This window comes from Cherax quadricarinatus, chromosome 84 (assembly GCF_038502225.1).
Source record: "Cherax quadricarinatus isolate ZL_2023a chromosome 84, ASM3850222v1, whole genome shotgun sequence".
NCBI lineage: Eukaryota > Metazoa > Arthropoda > Malacostraca > Decapoda > Parastacidae > Cherax > Cherax quadricarinatus.
The window spans coordinates 16476939-16497224 of NC_091375.1; the positions used below are offsets into that span (position 1 = coordinate 16476939).

General features: G+C 40.9%; 2 protein-coding genes across 17 annotated transcripts in view; one reads left to right on the forward strand and one right to left on the reverse strand.

Annotated features, from left to right (window-relative positions):
- LOC128704417 (uncharacterized) overlaps window positions 1–5446 on the forward strand; it is a 51981-nt gene extending 46535 nt beyond the window's left edge. For 9 of the 14 annotated variants that reach the window (XR_011394389.1, XR_011394390.1, XR_011394388.1 and 6 more), the window contains one exon: window positions 4032–5446. Coding sequence is in view for 6 of the 14 variants with exons in the window: in XM_070103225.1 (XP_069959326.1) it covers window positions 4032–4113 (82 nt within the window). In the remaining 8 variants the exon portion in view is untranslated. The remainder of the gene's footprint in view (window positions 1–4031) is intronic. The other 5 variants (XM_070103227.1, XM_070103224.1, XM_070103223.1 and 2 more) reach the window with 1 other exon arrangement.
- The window catches only part of LOC138855192 (tigger transposable element-derived protein 1-like), a 38150-nt gene that overhangs the window by 8846 nt on the left and 9018 nt on the right, over window positions 1–20286 (reverse strand). Inside the window, exon 3 of one of the 3 annotated variants that reach the window (XR_011394387.1) lies at window positions 2915–2998. The exons of the other annotated variants lie outside the window; for them this stretch is intronic. The gene's annotated coding sequence lies outside the window, so the exon portion shown is untranslated. The remainder of the gene's footprint in view (window positions 1–2914; window positions 2999–20286) is intronic. 3 annotated transcript variants of the gene reach the window in all.

A 20286-nucleotide genomic window follows, 5' to 3' on the forward strand; every position in this document is an offset into this window, starting at 1 on the left:
GGTTATCCTGGAAACCTCACATTACCTCTCTGAAGGCAACTTGTCACAGCCGGCTAAACCTTCTTAAAACCCTTGCTCATCTTTCCTGGGGAGCTGATCGTCGAACTCTGCTTCGCCTACATTCAGCCCTCGTTTTATCGAAACTTGATTATGGTGACCAGATTTATTCCGCGGCCTCTCCTGTTACTCTCTCTAGCCTTAACTCTATCCATCACCAAGGATTACGTTTGTGCCTTGGTGCTTTTCGCTCTTCCCCTGTTGAGAGCCTCTCTACAGAAGCGAATGTTCCATCCTTGTCTGATCGCCGTGATGCCCATTGCCTTCGCTACTATGTACACTCACAATCTACACAATCCTTACATTTATAGAATGGTCACAGATATTAGTAGACATTCTCTATTCGTTCGCCGCCCCTGTTTGCTCCGTCCCTTTTCTCTTCGCCTACATTCACTCTTGTCTTCCCTTCAGTTACCACCGTTATATGTTCATGTAGCATCTCACTTTTCCCTACCCCCCTGGGAAGTTCCAGCTGTTTGGATCTGTTCTTTCTCACTCCCTTGCTCGAAAGCTCAACTGCCTACGGTGGCTTCCCGCTCTCTTTTTCTTGATCACTTCCACTCTCATTCTCATGCCACCGCTGTGTACACAGATGGCTCTAAGTCTTCAGACGGCATCGGATTCGCAGCAGTGTTTCCGGACAGCGTCGTGCGGGGGCATTTACTATCTTCAACTATCATTTTTACTGCTGAACTGTATGCCATTCTTGCAGCACTTATTCGTATCGCATCTATGCCTGTGTCATCATTTGTAGTAGTCTCGGACTCCCTTAGTGCTCTACAGGCTATACGAAAATTTGATACATCTCATCCCCTAGTTCTCCGTATCCAACTTTGGCTACGCCGTATCTCTACCAAACATAAAGATATTGTTTTTTGTTGGGTCCCTGGTCATGTCGACGTACAGGGCAATGAACAGGCAGACACTGCTGCGTGGTCAGCAGTACATGACCTACCAATTTCCTATCGAGGTGTTCTATTTCTGGACTATTTTGCTGCAATAGCTACCCACCTTCGCACCCGTTGGCAACAACGTTGGTCAACTCTTCTCGGTAACAAACTTCATTCTATTAAACCGAGCATAGGTTACTGGCCGTCTTCTTGTCATCAGTGCTGAGGTTGGGAGACCACTCTCTCCCGCCTTCGCATTGGCCACACTCGTCTTACTCATGGGTATCTCATGGAGAGGCACCCTGTTCCTCTCTGTGAGCAGTGTCAAGTTCCAGTATCGATTAGCCACATTCTGTTAGACTGCCCTCTCTATCAATGAGCACGCAGAATTTACCTCCAACGTCGTCTTCGTTCTACTACTCTCTCTTTACCTTCCCTTCTTGCTGATGGACCCTCCTTTAATCCTGACTCTCTCATTGACTTCTTGACAACGACTGATTTACTCCACAAACTCTGATGATACTTTTCGCACTCCCCTCAGCCCTTTCTAGTTCAGTCTCTTGCTGCCCTTTACCCTTTCACCATCCACTACCCCGCTGTTATCCGTAACCTATTACTCATCCATCTCCATTTTGCCACCTGATGCCCTCGCTTCCTTCCTGCCCTGCAGCGCTGTATAGTCCTTGTGGCTTAGCGCTTGTTTTTGATTATAATAATAATACTAATACCCACTTTATACTCGCACTAACCCTCCACTGTGCTACCCACCACCTTACACTTGCACTAATCCTCCACTCCTTTATCTGCTACCACATATATCCACCTTATCACCATGTGGTTTTTGCTTGTATTGTAATGTGTGATACTGAAGGTGTGTCTGGTCCTCAACTCAAACATGGCATTATTGTTGAAGAATCAGACACATGTACAACATATGATTATATTGTAGATGTTGCTCCATCCAGTGACTTTATTAATACAAGGACATATGTTCTTGTATTGGTAAAGACACTGGATGGTGCAACATTTACAAATAAAGATACCCGGATGTTGTACATCTGGGTATCTAATTCTTTACCTTGTTGGTATTGTATACCATTCATGTACAACATAGTATTGTATACCATTCATGTACAACATGGTATTGTATACCATTCATGTACAGCATGGTATTGTATACCATTCATGTACAACATGGTATTGTATACCATTCATGTACAACATGGTATTGTATACCATTCATGTACAACATGGTATTGTATACTATTCATGTACAACACGGTATTGTATACCATTCATGTACAACATGGTATTGTATACCATTCATGTACAACATAGTATTGTATATCATTCATGTACAACATGGTATTGTATACCATTCATGTACAACATGGTATTGTATACCATTCATGTACAACATGGTATTGTATACTATTCATGTACAACACGGTATTGTATACCATTCATGTACAACATGGTATTGTATACTATTCATGTACAACACAGTATTGTATACCATTCATGTACAACATGGTATTGTATACCATTCATTTGCAACATGGCTGCCCTTCTTACAGATTTTGCATGTTCTGTGACTAAAATATTGTGGTTTTTATGAGTGATGGGGTCGGTAGAAGGAAATAAATGGCCCAGGGTGAGAATACAGCAGGTTCTTGAGTAACATCCTTTTCTTATAACGTTGATGTGATAATAAAATTGAAAGAATATAATTATAAATTATTGTAACCCAAGAATTTGAAAAGTATGTGGTAATCATATGATAATTGTTTTGCTTAAAGTTAGTCTCCAGGAACCTATCGATGACGTTAAGTGAGGATTTACTGTATGGGTCATGGACTGGGTCATGGGGATGTTGACCCCCGAAGCCTCCTACAGGTATAGTTAAGGAAGATACAGTGGAACCTTGGTACTTGAACTCAATTCATTCTGGAAGGCTGTTTGAGTACCTGTCTGCTGGAGTATCAAAGAGTTTCTTCCCAACTAATTTTCTTGTTGGTCGGCTGTTATCACTAATCCTCGTAGGTCCTGTACTGAATTATTTATACAAATAATATAAAAAAAATGCCAAAAAATGCAAAGAAACATGAAATAGTTTACAGTGAAGTTCTGGCAAGTTTTATATAACTAAAATAAATGCATTATTGAGCATAAATATGCAGATTAAACGAAAAAAAACAGTCTTAAGGTTTGTCCAACACAAGAATTAACACAACCATATAATGAAATTCTGAACTCAAAATTGATAATGGAAAATTATTATAATCAGAAGAGCTAATGACGGTTGAAAAATACAGAAATAGTATGAAAGAATTATATGACATTAGACGAGCACAAAGAGCCAAGACAACTTACAACTGGGCTGTATAGCCCTTGTGGTTTAGTGCTTCTTTTTGATTATAATAATAACTTACAACTGGAAGAAAACTTTGATACAGATATTGAAGCATCAAGGAAGGTTTCTTGATGCTGGTGAGGGGCTCTTGATCTAGGGGACTGGATCTGTGCTACCCCAGCTCCCCTTCAGGTGCTACACAATCCCTACAGGTTTAGTGCTCTCCCATAATTTTTTATTAACACATTGGCCTTCTCCCACCAAGACAGGGCAGCCCATAAAAGAAAAACTTTCATCACTATTCACTCCATCAGTCTTGCCGGAGGCGTGCTTACACTACAGTTATAAAACTGCAACATTAACACCCCTCCTTCAGAGTGCACTGTACTTCCCATCTCCAGGAATCAAGTCCAGCTTGCCAGTTTCCGTGAACCCCTTCATAAATGTTTTTAAACCATTTGTCTCCATTTGCTCTTAACATGCTCACGCATGCTTGCTGGATGTCCAAGCCCCTCGTGCACAAAACCACCTTTACCCCCTCCAACCTGTTGTGATCCCCCTCCTACATACTCTAACCTGAGCCTCACTATCCTCGTAAAAACTCTTTACTGCACAATACAAATAGGTAATCTAAATATTGAAGTCGATACACTACCTGTAACTACCATTATCACCATTAACTACTACCATTATCACCATTAACTACTACCATCACCATTAACTACTCACAGGGCTCAACATGGCCGACACGGCAGGTTGTGTAGCGGGCTAGCTGCGGGATTTTCAAGGATAGCTCCTGGTCAAAGAGGCTGACCAGGTCCCTACTTAACAGAACTCAGTGTGAATGCTTTGAGAAGATACCAGAGCAGCGAACGGACATCCCAGTGCATCGTTTCAGCGTAAATAGTTGAAGTGTTGTGCAGTTTCAGAGGATTTGGTGTTGTCGAGTCAGGACCAGTCAGCGCCTCCCCCCCTCTCCGCTGGGGGGGAGGGGGAGGGCGTGTGTAGTAAACAGTGACCCTCTTATAACGCCTCACCCCTGCCCATCTCCCCCGCCTCACCCACCCAACTACCAGCGCCACCCCATCTGTAGAGGGTACTTCTCCCCTAACCCAGGATGTCAGCGATGGCACTGCAGCCGCAGGGAGTGCCGGGCTCACAGGAACTTCCACTACAGGGACAGCATCGTGAAGTTCGACCGCGAGGCAGCTGTCAGGTGTGCCACAGGCAGTGTGTACTCAGTTCCTCAAGCTTCAACATCCGTGCACACGAGGGCCTGGGATCTTCAATCAACTTGGCGTCCACCAGGACGCTGACATGTCCCTAGGGGAGCTCTCCATCGGGCTGTTAACGGAGTCACTGGCTTCTTGGACCTCTTGGGGAGGGTCGATGGTGCTCGTGCAAGCAGCAGATCCCTGGGCAACTTGCTGCTGTTTGCAATGGCTGTCTACCGAGGAGAGACAGGCACCTAGCAACATCTGTTGTTGGGGCAATGGATGAATTCCCTGCTATGTTTGTTAACTGCTCATTACTCTGTAATTTGTCTATGATTGTAATCATGTGATAACGTGTTTATCATTCATTACCTTTGAAACTTGTCATGATTTTGACCAGCTCTACCTGGAGCTCATTACCTTTGTAAATTCTCATGATTAATGTGTTTATGATTCATTACCTTTGCAATTATTCATGAGTGTGACCAGCTCTACCTGGAGCTCATTACCTTTGTAACTTGGTCATGATTATGACCAGATCTAGTTCATTACCATTGTAACTTGCTCAGCTATCAAAACTTTGGAGTCCAGTCCCTGGACCAATTATGTACCTCTGTAATCTTTTGACTACCGCCCACAGGATGGGTATGGGGTGCATAATAAACATATTAAACTAACATTAACTACTACCATTGCTACCTAACATGTTAATGTGCCTCAAGATCTATCCTAGCATGGGCCAGTAGGCCTACTGCCATACTTCTCTAATATTTACACTTATGTTTCTCCAGCCTATAAACTGTGGGAATGCTTGAAGTTCCTAAATCTGTACTCTCTAGAATGCAGGAGGGAGAGATACATGATTATATACATCTGGAAAATCCTAGAGGGACTAGTACCAAACTTGCACACGAAAATCACTCCCTGTGAAAGCAAAATCACGCTAAGCCCTGTGAAAGCAAAAACTTGGCGTATGATGCAACATCCCCCCAATGAAAAGCAGGGGTGCCACTAGCATGATGAGAGACAATACAACAAGTATTGGGGGCCCAAGACTTCAACTGCTTCCCAGTGTACATCAGGGGGATTGCCAATAGACCTCTGGCTGTCTTCAAGCAGGTACTAAACAAGCATCTAAAGTCAGTACCTGACAAGCCGGGCTGTGGTTTGTATGTTGTATTGTGTGTGGCTAACAGTAACAGCCTGGTTGATCAGGCCTTGATCCACCATGAGGCCTGGTCACAGACCAGGCTGTGGGGGCATTGACCCCCGGAACTCCAGGTATACCAGATATGATCTATCACAATAAATTCTGATACAAGATTATTGTCTTAATAAAGTTACTGTCTGTGTCTACAACTACAGATGGCACCTATAACATTGCACTTTGGTGCCATCTTGTATAAGGAAAATGATAGTGCTTGTAGTTGTCACTACACTGCATTTGGGGTGCCACCTAGTGCAGGGAGACAGCACTGTATGACCCAGGTGGGTTTAGTGCTTAGTTTTGATAATGGCACAAAGTTAATGAAAATATCACTAGGTTGCCATCTATTGGAGGAAGAATAAACTAAATTAGTTAATTTTTTGCACAATAGATGGCCCTAAATATTACTAATGAAAATGGCACTTGGCTGCCATCTATTGTTGTAATTATTTACTAAATCTAGTTCAGTTTTTGCATAATAGATGGCGCTGTCAGTTAATGAAAATGGGAAGATAAATGGTAGACTAAACTAAATTTTTTTTTAGTTCACTTTTTGCTCAATAGATGGCGAAAAAAAAATTTGAAAATGGGAAGATCAACTAGGGGAGACTAAACTAAATATTTTTAGTTTCTTTTTTGCACAATAGATGGCGCTGAAAATTACTAATGAAAATGGCACTTGGATGCCATCTAGTGTGAGAATTATGAACTAAACTTTTAGTTCATTTTTTGCACAATAGATGGCGCTGAAAATTACTAATGAAAATGGCACTTGGGTGCCATCTAGTGTGAGAATTATGAACTAAAAATATTTTATTCAGTCTCCCCTAATCAATCCTCCCATTTTCTAATTTTTTTTTCGCCATCTATTGAGCAAAAAGTGAACTAAAAAAATATTTAGTTTAGTCTGCCCTTTATCTTCCCATTTTCATTAACTTACAGCGCCATCTATTATGCAAAAACTGAACTAGATTTAGTAAATAATTATAACAATAGATGGCAGCCAAGTGCCATTTTCATTAGTAATTTTTAGGGCCATCTATTGTGCAAAAAATAAACTAGATTTAATAATTCCAACATTATTATAATCAAACAATAGATGGCATCCAAGTGCCATTTTCAAATTTTAGTGCCATCTATTGTGCAAAAAATTTAGTTTTTTCTCCCTAAAGTAAATGGCAGCCTGGTGCCATTTTCATTAACTTTTACTTTGATACCTATTGCAACAAGTGATGCTAACTCGTTCTGTTACCAAGGATGAAGCACAAAACCTACAAATGTCATAGTGTGCCTGGGAATTGGGAGGCAATTATAATCATAACTAAGAGCTAAACCCACAAGGGTCAATGAGAGGCAGGCCAATTCAATCCAAGAGAGGATTATTATTACAATCAAGGGGGAGCACTAAACCTGTAGAATTATACAGCACATGTAGGAAAGAGGATTGAAGGCATTCAAGCTCAATTCAGGGAACTGGAGCACAGATCCAATTCCCTAAATCAAGAGCCCCTCACCAGTATCAAGGAACCTTCCTTGTGAGGATCCAAGAGAGGAAAAAGTCCAATTCCTTGCATCAAGTGCCCAGCACTAGCATCAACTTCAGTAGATGCAGGAAAGTGGTTGAGAAAGAGACATGAGCATTATTATAATCAAGGGGAAGCGCTAAACCCGTAGGATTATACAGCTCCTGGGGGGATGTGGAAGGTATTCAGGTTTAATTCAGGGAACTGGAGAACAGATCCAATTCCCTAGATCAAGAGCCCCTCACCAGCATCAAGGAACTTTCCTTGAGGGGAGAGACATGAGCAAATGTGAATATCTAGAAAATATTTGTGTTCTGGGACTATGATCCTCTGTAACAAACACAAGTTTGAGAACAACACATACTGGCAAGAGTGTAAGGTGATGACCTGACCAGTGAGGTAGGAGACAGCATCAGGTAACCTTTGAGGTCAACTAACAACTACATCGTGTAGTGGACAGGTCTTGGTTGAGTATCAGATGTGTCGGTGTTTTCCACATATTATGACCAGCTTTTTTGTCCAGTTGCAGCGACTGCAATTAATCAAGGTTCCAGGCATTTTCAGAATCTAAGGTTGTGTTTGATATAAGGACAAGTGCAACTAATGCAACATTTTATTGTAACAATTCACTCTGCAGGAACTTTGTTAAGACATTACAAACAAGGACACAGGGTATATATAGGTATAGTGTGAGGTGCAAAGCATAATACAATCACTGTAGGTAATAGCAGTAGTATTTGTGGTAGTAATAGTACTACAACTACCACTGCCTACAATGATTATATTATACTTTGCACCTTATACTCTACCTATATATACTCTCTGTGTCCATGTATTGTCTGTAATGGGTTTGACAAAGCTCCTGGAGAGCAAAATGTTACAATAAAATGTCACATTAGTTGCACTTGTGTCTATTTATCTAACATACGTCAGTAATTCTACAGTCAATATTACATCTAAAGTTGTGTCCTGTGATGACTTTCAATGTCAAAAATGCCTGGAAGCCTCATTAATCATTCACTAAAACTGAATAAAAAAAAAGTTGGAAATTATATGGTGGTTGTGGGGATTATCTCCCCCTGGGCTCGGTCACAGACCTCCTAGGCTCCCCCTGGGCTCGGTCACAGACCAGGCTTCCTAGGTAGGAAAGGAAATATTACAGAATTAACCCGTAAACGGTCCAAACGTATATATACTTTTTTCAACATTTGAAAGTATGTAAAAAAAGTAGATCTTCCTTTTGTTTTTTTACATTTGAAAATGTGTAAAAAAACTTTGATCTACTTTTTTTTTTTGTTACATTTGAAAATATGTAAAAAAAACGTAGATCTACTTTTGTAGCACTAAACATGTGAACGTAGATCTGCTTGGACCGTTTACGGGTTAAGAACTATGTATTACAATTATTATTATTATAATCAAGGGGGAAACGCTAAACCCGGAGGATTATACAGCGCCTGGGGGCGGGGGGATGTGGAAGGCATTCTGGCTTAATTCGGGGAACTGGAGCACAGATCCAATTCCCTAAATCAAGAGCCCCTCACCAACATCAAGGAACCTTCCTTGAGGGGTATGTATTACAAAACACAAAGGAAAGTAATATAGGAAAGTCCTGTGTTTTCTGCCCCCTCTTTACTGTTTTCACTTTTTCAGTAGTTTTCAATTTAGTTATTGTTTGGTGTTTTTTCTGCTTTGCACAACGGTTGTGTCACGGAAGAGTTACCAGTGTCACGTTTTAAGTATTATATGTATTATAGTACCAAACTTGCACACGAAAATCACTCACTACGAAAGCAAAAGACTTGGCAGACGATGCAACATCCCCCCAATGAAAAGCAGGGGTGTCACTAGCACGTTAAGAGACCATACAATAAGTGTCAGTGGCCCGAGACTGTTCAACTGCCTCCCAGCATACATAAGGGGGTTTACCAACAGACCCCTGGCAGTCTTCAAGCTGGCACTGGACAAGCACCTAAAGCCGGTTCATGACCAGCCGGGCTGTGGCTCGTACGTTGGTTTGCGTGCAGCCAGCAGTAACAGCCTGGTTGATCAGGCTCTGATCCACCAGGAGGCCTGGTCACAAACCGGGCCGCGGGGGCGTTGACCCCCGGAACTCTCTCCAGGTAAACTCCAGGTAACCTGGACCAAGGAAAGTAAAGATGTGTGTGTGTGTTGTGCATAGTGAATAAAAGTTGAGATTTGTAACATTTTTGCTGAAAAGATGTCCACCCAGTGATGTCGAGCTTAAATTCAGTGGCGGCTCATGCAGGGGTCCTGCTGAACTGCAGCACCCCCTATTTTCATTAGATATTATCAATAACATTCAATATAATGAATCTTTTTTTCTTTAAATCTTTCTTTATACAGTGGTCCCTCATTTTTCGTAATTAATCCGTTCCTGGAGCCGTTACTATAAATGAAATTTACGATTTACAAATCAATTTTCCCCATAAGAAATAATGTAAATACAATTAATCCGTTCCTGACACCCAGAAGTATTAAAACAAAAAAATTTTTAACATGAAATATGCATGTAGTACATAAACAATACAATGGGAAATGATGAATGAAACATTAACAGCATAACACTTACCTTTATTGGAGATTCTTCTTAGTGTATGGGAGACTGGAGGAGGAGAGAGAGTGGATTATTTATAGTTTGGAAGGGAAATCCCCTTCCATCAACACCTCAGGTACCATTTGCTTTTCTGGGGTTGCTTCTCTTCTCTGTTTCTTAATGCCACTAGGACCACCTTGAGAGTCACTGGAGTCCTGTCTCACAAAATAACTGTGAAGAGAGCTCTGTTTCTGGCATCTCTTTAACACTTCCCTAAAATGGCCCAAGACTTTGTCACTGTACATGTTGCCAACCTGGCTTGCAACAACCTTGTTAGGGTGATGTTTCTCCATAAAGCTTTCCATCTTACCCCACATAGTAAAAACTCTTTAATTTCTGAAGAAGGCACCTTCTTCCATCTCTCTTCCTCCTCTGCAGCAAGATTCTGAGCTGCGATGTGTTGCTCTTCCTGCTGAAGCTCTTGCAGCTCCTCAGTGGTGAGCTCTTCATTGTGGTCTTCCACCAATTCTTCCACATCCTCCAAACTCACATCCAACCCCATGGAACTCCCCAGTGCCACAATTGATTTTACAACAGACATAGGCTCATTAGGGTCAGTCCCAAATCCTTCAAAATCCCTCGTGTCGACACAATCTGGTCACAATTTTCTCCAGGCAGAGTTCAAAGTCCTAGTAGTCACTCCCTCCCAAGCCATACCTATAAGGGTTATGCAGTGGAGGATGCTGAAGTGTTCTCTCCAAAATTCCCTTAGGGTCAAGTGAGTGTCTGTGGTCACAGTCAAGCACCTGTGAAACATTGCTTTTGTGTAGAGTTTTTTAAAGTTTGCAATAACCTGCTGGTCCATGGGTTGGAGGAGAGAAGTGGTATTCGGGGGCAAGAACTTTACTGTGATGAACCCAAACTCCTCGAAAATTAGGTCATCCAAGTTTGGAGGATGAGCAGGTGCATTGTCCATTACTAGCAGGCACTTGAGATCCAATTTCTTTTCCAGGAGATACTCCTTCACACTAGGGCCAAACACTTCATTGAACCACTCGACGAAAATTTCCCTTGTGACCCATGCCTTACTATTAGATTTCCAAAACACACACAATTTACTCTTCATAACATTGTTTTTCCTGAACACTCTGGGATTTTCAGAATGGTACACTAGTAATGGCTTCACTTTGAAATCCCTACTAGCATTAGCACAGAACATTAGCGTCAGCCTGTCTTTCATAGGCTTGTGTCCTGGCATTGCCTTTTCCTCTTGTGTAATGAAGGTCCTCTTTGGCATTTTCTTCCAAAAGAGGCCTGTTTCGTCACAATTGAACACTTGTTCAGGTTTCAGTCCTTCAGCCTCTATGTACTCCTGGAACTCATGCACGTATTTTTCAGCCGCCTTGTGGTCCGAACTGGCAGCCTCACCATGCCTTACCACACTGTGTATGCCAGTATGGTTCTTAAATCTCTCAAACCAGCCTTTGCTGGCCTTAAATTCACTCAGTTCACCACTATTTGCAGGCAATTTGTTTACCAAATCTTCATGCAACTGCCTAGCCTTTTCACAAATAATCGAAGTCATAAGAGTATCTCCTGCTAATTGTTTCTCATTTATCCACACCAATAATAACTTCTCAACCTCTTCCAGTACTGGTGATCTCATTTTTGTCAGCATAGTTACTCCCTTTGCAACAACAACATCCTTTATTTCCTTTTTCTTGGCCACTATGGAACTTAAGGTTGTGTAGGGTTTCTTATACATCCTGGACAGTTCGGCCACACCTGTACCACTTTCATATTGTTCAATGATGGTTTTCTTAAATTCAATCGTATTTCTCACCTTCTTTACCACAGACTTGGCACTAGGAGCTTTCTTTGGAGCCATGGTAGCTTATTTAGTACTTGCAAGCACTAAAATAAATGGAATATTATGAAATATTTCGCTGGAGCACGTGAGGGGACCTTCGCTCACTGGTAAACAATGCCAGACTGGCTGCCGCCCCGGCTCACGCCGTGGGTACGCGTCCCGGACGAACTATGACTCGCGAGTCAACCTATGAAAAGCGAGTCCATGTTTATACGAAAATACCCCTATGATTGGCGAATTTTACGATTGCCGGGAACTACGAAAAGCGGGGGACCACTGTACTTGTATATTATATAATCAAAGAATTAAAGAAAATAGGGGGTGACACTACTGTCAGTGCCATTGTGTACTGGGTGAGCAGCATTTACCGCTGTTGCCATATGCTGCTCATTTTCTGCCAACTTTACGCCTCTATATCTCGGTAAGTACTGATCGCAAAAAAAAAAATTTTTAGGCTTAAAACACTCAGCAAAATAATCCTAACAATTTGGTAAGAAAAAAAATAATTTTTTATTTTTCGAATATTTTTTGACATAGAATGGCAGTTTCAGAAATGGGCTTGCAACATAAGAACATAAGAAAGGAGGAACACTGCAGGAGGCCTGTTGGCCCATACTAGGCAGGTCCTTTACAATTCATCCCACTAACAAAACATTTGCCCAACCCAATTTTCAATGCTACCCAAGAAATAAGCTCTGATGTGAAAGTCCCACTCAAATCCAACCCCTCCCACTCATGTACTTATCCAACCTAAATTTGAAACTACCCAAAGTCCCAGCCTCAATAACCCAACTAGGTAGACTGTTCCACTCATCAACTACCCTATTTCCAAACCAATACTTTCCTATGTCCTTTCTAAATCTAAACTTATCTAATTTAAATCCATTACTGCGGGTTCTCTCTTGGAGAGACATCCTCAAGACCTTATTAATATCCCCTTTATTAATACCTATCTTCCACTTATACACTTCGATCAGGTCTCCCCTCATTCTTCGTCTAACAAGTGAATGTAACTTAAGAGTCTTCAATCTTTCTTCATAAGGAAGATTTCTAATGCTATGTATTAATTTAGTCATCCTACGCTGAATGTTTTCTAACGAATTTATGTCCATTCTGTAATATGGAGACCAGAACTGAGCTGCATAATCTAGGTGAGGCCTTACTAATGATGTATAAAGCTGCAGTATGACCTCTGGACTTCTGTTGCTTACACTTCTTGATATAAATCCCAGTAATCTATTTGCCTTATTACGTACGCTTAGGCATTGCTGTCTTGGTTTAAGGTTGCTGCTCACCATAACCCCCAAGTCCTTTTTGCAATCTGCATGGCTAAGTTCTACATCATTTAACTTATAAGTACTAGGGTTATGGGCACTCCCAAGCTTCAGAACCTTGCATTTATCTACATTGAACTGCATCTGCCACTTTTCTGACCAAGAATAGTTTTTTTTAAATCCTCCTGAAGTTCCATAACATCTACGTTTGAATCAATTATCCTACCTATCTTTGTGTCATCGGCGAATTTGCTCATATCACTAGTAATTCCCTCATCAAGATCATTGATATATATTATAAACAACAACGGGCCCAAGACTGATCCCTGTGGAACGCCACTTGTTACAGATCCCCACTCGGATTTAACCCCATTTATGGACACTCTCTGCTTCCTGTCAGTGAGCCATGACTCGATCCACGAGAGCACTTTTCCCCCAATGCCATGAGCTGCCACTTTCTTTAAGAGTCTATGGTGCGGAACTCTATCAAAAGCCTTACTAAAATCTAAGTAAATAATATCAAATTCTTTATCGTGGTCAACAGCCTCAAAAGCTTTACTGAAGAAAGTTAATAAATTAGTTAGACAAGACCGGCCTCTTGTGAATCCATGCTGAGTATCCTTAATCAAGCTATGGTTATCGAGATGGCTTCTTATAATCTCAGCTATAATTGACTCTAGTAATTTGCCTACAATTGAGGTCAGGCTTATTGGGCGGTAATTTGACGGTAACGACTTGTCCCCTGTTTTAAAAATAGGAATTACATTAGCCATCTTCCACATATCAGACACTACACCTGTTTGAAGAGATAAATTAAAAATATTAGTTAATGGTTCACAGAGTTCCATTTTGCATTCCTTAAGAACCCTTGAAAAAACCTCATCAGGACCCAGCGACTTATTTTGCTTCAGTCTGTCTATCTGCTTCACAACCATTTCACTAGTGACTGTGATGTTACATAATTTATCTTCTTCTAGCCCACTATAAAAATTAATTACTGGAATATTGTTAGTGTCTTCCTGTGTAAAAACTGAGAGAAAATAATTATTTAAAATCGAGCACATTTCATTCTCTTTGTCAGTAAGGTGCCCATAGTTATTTTTAAGGGGACCTATCTTATCTCTAACTTTTGTTCTATAGACCTGGAAAAAACTTTTTGGGTTAGTTTTAGAATCCTTAGCAACTTTAATTTCATAGTCCCTTTTAGCTTTTCTTATCCCCTTTTTAATGTCCCTCTTAATGTCAATATACTGATTCATAAGATGACCCTCACCTCTTTTGATACGCCTATAAATTCCTTTCTTATGCCCTAGTAGATATTTGAGCCTATTATTCATCCATTTTGGGTCATTTCTATTTGATCTAATTTCTTTATATGGGATAAACGTTCTTTGAGCAGCATGTATAGTGTTCAGAAAACTGTCATATTGATAGCTCTCTTCGTTACCCCAGTCAACAGATAATAAGTGTTCTCTAAGCCCATCGTAATCTGCTAAGCGAAAATCTGGGACTGTTACTGAGTTATCGCTACTATCGTACTTCCATTCAATGCTAAATGTAATTGATTTGTGGTCGCTAGCACCCAGTTCCTCTGAAATTTCTAAATTATTAACAAGGGATTCATTGTTTGCCATAACTAAGTCAAGCAGGTTATTTCCCCTTGTAGGTTCTGTCACAAACTGCTTCAAAAAACAATCCTGAACTACTTCTAAGAAGTCGTATGATTCTAAATTCCCAGTCAAGAAATTCCAATCAATATGACTAAAGTTAAAGTCTCCTAGAATTACTACATTATCGTGCCTTGTGGCCTTAACAATTTCCTCCCATAGTAGTCTCCCTTGGTCCCTATCTAAGTTTGGGGGACGGTATATCACTCCTAAAATCAGTTTTTCATGCCCCTCTGAAAATTCTATCCAAACAGACTCTGTATGTGTTACTTCAGACTTAATACCCGTTTTTATGCAGCAGTTCAAGCGATCTCGGACATACAATGCCACCCCACCCCCCTTCCCGATACTTCTATCTACTTGGAACAATTTAAAACCCTGAATATGACATTCCGCAGGCATGTCCCAACTTTTTGAATTAAACCACGTCTCAGTTAAGGCAAATACATCAATGTTACCTGCACTAGCAACTAATCTCAACTCGTCCATCTTATTCCTAGCACTACGGCAATTAGCATAATAAACATTGAAAGACTCTCCTTTCTCTTTACACTTCCTGCTCATTTCTGTTTTTCTACTAAACCTATTACTGTCCTTATCACCCAAAGTCACTGGCTTTTCAATATCTACCTCGTTCTGCTTATTACTAGTTCCCCTAGAACTTGTAATATTACTACACTGGGACTTCACTGTTTTCCTGCCAAAACCCATACCACTAACTATTCCTAGTTTAAAGTCCTAACTGCTCCCTCCACTGCAGTTGCCAGTGCTACTGCCCCAGACCTAGATAAGTGAACCCCATCTCTGGCATACATGTCATTTCTGCCATAGAAGAGTTCCCAGTTGTCAATGAATGTTACCGCATTTTCCTTACAGTATTTGTCCAGCCAGCAATTGACACCAATTGCCCTGGACAACCATTCATTTCCAACTCCCCTCCTTGGCAAAACACCACATATGACAGGGTTCCCACCCTTACTCCTAATTATTTCTATTGCTGACCTATACCTGCTAATCAGGTCTTCACTCCTACGTCTGCCAACATCGTTGCCTCCAGCACTGAGACAGATAATATGATTGCTCCCATTACCTCTCATGATGTCATCCAGACGGCTAACAATATCCTCCATCCCAGCCCCAGGAAAGCAAACTCTCTGTCTCCTACTCCTGTCCTTCAAGCAGAACGCCCTATCCATATACCTAACTTGGCTATCCCCAACAACAACAATATTCTTACCTTCCTTAATGTCGTTCATAGTGACGTTTCCAGTAGTCGACTCACATTCGTCGGGTAGCACTGAGAATGTATTAGATGTTTCCACAACAGTTTCCAAGGCAGTCTATTTCTTCTTCATCGTTTCTACCTTTCCATTCGTCCTCTTGATCGTCAACTTCGTTCCCTGCTGTCCAGCCACTGACCAGTTTCCCCTTCTTGACCTGAGGACTCAAAACAGGAGGACTACTACGAATCTTCTTGTTTTCCTCGGTCAGTCATCAAAGGGTTAAATACACCTTTGCTATTACATAAGATTACTGTTTTGCACCCCTTTACATTCCATTAAAATATTCGTCTCTCTGGATTTCTGATATAACTTTAAACCCTTTAACTGGTTACTGTGTACTTTACACTCATTCTTTTCCTGCTCGCATGTGTGGATTTTATATCTTACACCTGAGAACTTTCCCCACACCATGTTCAGGTCACAGAAACTTGCCATACAGATTTTCACACGAATTGGCTCCAATACCAGCACCTTCTCCCCAGCTTCCAGAGCACTACGGACCACATTACGGTCCCACATCATCCTGGTCTGCTTGATGGGCACGTTCACTGGTACCATCCACTTCATATGAGCCAAACAGTGTCTGAAACTGAGAAAAAGCTCCTAGAGGGGAGCATCATCATCCCCCCCCCCAAGCCAACAGCTCAGAGATTCCAGAGTTCTTCCCCACTCAGCAAATACAAAAAGAGGGATCCTCTCATCCCAGTTGTTAGTATTGTCTATACCACAGGCATGTGGCATTTTCTTAAAGGTTTGATGGAATTTCTCTACTTTTCCCTGAGATTGAGGATTATAGGCAGTTGAAAGTTAAGCTCTACTTTTAATCCCTTTAAAACAGAGTTGTTTAACTCTGAGGTAAAATTAGGCCCTTAGTGTGTTTGCATCTCTTGAGGAAAACCAACATGAAAAAAGAACTTCATCAAGGCTCTTAAGACTACTTATGTAGAGGGACTGCTTCCAGGTACTTGGTAGTGGAGCAAATAATTGTGAGTAAATAATCATTTCCCATTCTGGTCCTTGGAATTGGACCAACTACATCCACTACCAGCTTGCTGAAGGGTTCACTTGGTGCTGAAATAAGCTGAAAGGAAACAGGTTTAATACTTTGACTAGGTGTCCCTAAAATTTGACAGATATGATAGGTCTTAATATACTCTCAGTCAGTCTCTCACAGCAGAGGCCAGAAGAAATGCCTGGACATCACCATCTGGTGACAAAACCCTTGTTCTCCTTCCATTGATACTGCAAACAGAGGTGACTTCTTTGTAAGAGTTTCCTCCCTGAAAACACTTATTTAATTGTAAAATCTCTTCCTCAGCCACAGCTGAGGCTCTGATCAGCTTAAGAGTGACATCATTCTCCTGTGCAGAAATTAATTGCACCCTAGTAGGTGCAGCCTCTCTCACTCTACTTAACTGATCCATGCTCCAATCATGCTCAGCTCTGGCTGGAACATCCTTTTCTTCAGTTGACTGTAGTTCAACATCAGAGAACAGAGTTTCCAGACTTAAGCCCTTACCATCCTCATGACAAATATCATGAAGATTATTGGTAGCATGATCATGAGCCATACTTCTCATGGTGGAACCATCAGGGAAAAGGTCTGGTAGGGTTTCCCTAGCCTTTTCTGCCCAAATTTTGGGACTTGGTTCCCCCCAAACTAGTTGTTCCTCACTGTGCATCACTGTGGTGGTGAGGTACTATCGGATGGTTAGTGTTCAATGTGCATCATTGTGGTGGTGAGGTACCATCGGACAGCTGGTGTTCAGTGTGCATCATTGTGGTAGTGAGGTACCACGGATGGTTGGTGTTCAGTGTGCATCATTGTGGTGGTGAGGTACCATTTGAGGGATACCTCTTCAAAAAGCAGTCTGTGGGTTTATATTCATATAAAAGAAAGCAATTTGAGTGTGGCAAATCCAATGAGCCTATTCTGAATTAAACTCTACACTAGTGAGGGAGACCTCTAGGCTTAAAACTGAATGTAACATGAGTTAGAATTTACAGGCAAGATTATTAGAGCACAAACAAGAGGTGAAGTACAGGAGGTTCATGTAGTTTCCAAATTTAAGGTAAGATTTTTAGAGTTTGATCAAGATGTCAGCTACAGAGTTAGCACTGAAATAGATTAAAAAATGAGATAATATGAACTCAAACTTGTAGTATGGCTTCTGTGTAAATACAACTGATTAACTGAATTCTTTTCTTGATTACCATTTGAAAAAACTTTGTAGGCACAGAATACTCAAGCTATATGTAAAAATCACTTAAGTTTGCATAGTTGATTTCCTTCCCTTCAACACAAGTTGGGTTTGTCTTGTTCCTTTCACAGTGTCATCAAAGTATTTTGTATCTTTTTTCTCACATCATCTCTATTCTGGACATTCAACATGGCACCCAAGAGGAATATCAGTGATGCTAGAGGTATCAAGCAGAATATAATAATCAGCTCCAAGGGTACAGAAGATGACTGTCGCAGGCCCCTTTCTGAAACTGTCATTCTATGCCGCAAAATTTTTGAAGAAAAAAAATGATTTTTTCTTATGAAATGATAGAGAATCTTTTCCCGATGGTAATGAAACCAAAAGTTCGAAATTTGGTCGAAAACTCACGGAATTATGCTCCCGCGAAGTTAGCGGTCTCGGCGACATATACGTATCGACGATTTCGCCGACTTTGAGCCCTGTTTCTAGCCAATTCTGTTTTTCCAGTTGACCAAACTCATAGCTATTTCTTTAGAACTCCATTTTATCTATCAGTTGAGTACAAGAAACCATCTATTTACTGATTTGAACTACCCAATATAGTGGTCAGAAATTGGCAATTTGGCCAATTTCACGCAAATCAAAAAAGATGCCAATTTCAAAATAGGGTCCAGAATAAACAAGGTAGACATTCTTGGCACTAAAATAACATATCCTCTGTTCATTAGTCACATCTCTAGGCCCCTCTTATATTACTATTGCTTTCTATTTTGATTTTTTATTCACACAAAAAAATACAAAATTTACTGGTATGCAGACTACTACATTATTTTAAAAATGGTATAAATAATATCAGTGCACTAGTGAAAGAATATCAGACTCCCCAGTTGACGTGTATTGGACGTGTGGTGTGATATGCTTACTCCTGAACATTGGTAAAAATCGAACATTTCCGCTACTTTGAGCTCAGTTTCAAGGTCGTTTTCATCATGAAAGTAATGAAAATCATCTCTATTTCTGTAACACGTTTTCCATTTTATCACCTAACACCATGAAAACGAGAATACAACGATAAATACTATATGAAAATGCACCTCAAAGTCGGCGTTTTAATCCAAAAAAAAGGGTCAGAGTTTTTTTTTCTCATTATGCATTGTGTGCTGCAGGATTTTTTTTATGTGGTGCACACTGACCACACAGACCCATTCTCTCACATGTGGGCCTACCAGGTTTCTCCTGCTTGATTTGAAGCCTCTAGAATTTATGAGTATATATACGTCAGAAACAGTGGCGTGTAAGATGTATTTATACGGCGTAAACAGTCAAAGGGTTAAATATACATATGTGATGCATAATGCTTGTATGTTTTGTCTGGATGAATTTGGTAGGGTATGTAAAAGAAGAAAATTCAAAGTGAATATAGGAAAGAGTAAGGTGATGAGGATAACAAAAAGACTGGATATCAGATTGGAGGGAGAGAGTATGGAGGAGGTGAATGTATTCAGATATTTAGGAGTTGATGTGTCAGGAAATGGGTTTATGAAGGATGAGGTGAATCACAGAATTGATGAAGGGAAAAGAGTGAGTGGTGCACTTAGGAGTCTGTGGAGACAAAAAACTTTGTCCGTAGAAGCAAATAGGGGAACGTATGAGAGTATAGTTATACCAACACTCTTATATGGGTGTGAAGCATGGGTGGTGAATATTGCAATGAGGAGAAGGCTGGAGGCAGTGGGGATGTCATGTCTGAAGGCAATGTGTGGTGTGAAAATAATGCAGAGAATTTGTAGTTTTGAAATTAGGAGGAGGTGCGGGATTACCAAAACTATTATCCAGAGGGCTGAGGAAGAGTTGTTGAGGTGGTTCAGACATGTAGAGAGAATGGAACAAAACAGAATGACTTCGAGTGTGTATAAATCTGTAGTGGAGGGAAGGCAGGGTAGGGGTCAGCCTAGGAAAGGTTGGAGGGAGGGGGTAAAGGAGGTTTTGTGTGCTAGGGGCTTGGACTTCCAGCAAGTATGTGTCAGCGTATTTGATAGGAGTGAATGGAGACAAATGGTTTTTAATACTCGACATGCTGTTGGAGTGTGAACAAAGTAACATTTATGAAGGGATTCAGGGAAACTGGCAGGCTGAACTTGAGTCCTGGAGATGGGAAGTACAGTGTCTACACTCTGAAGGAGGGGT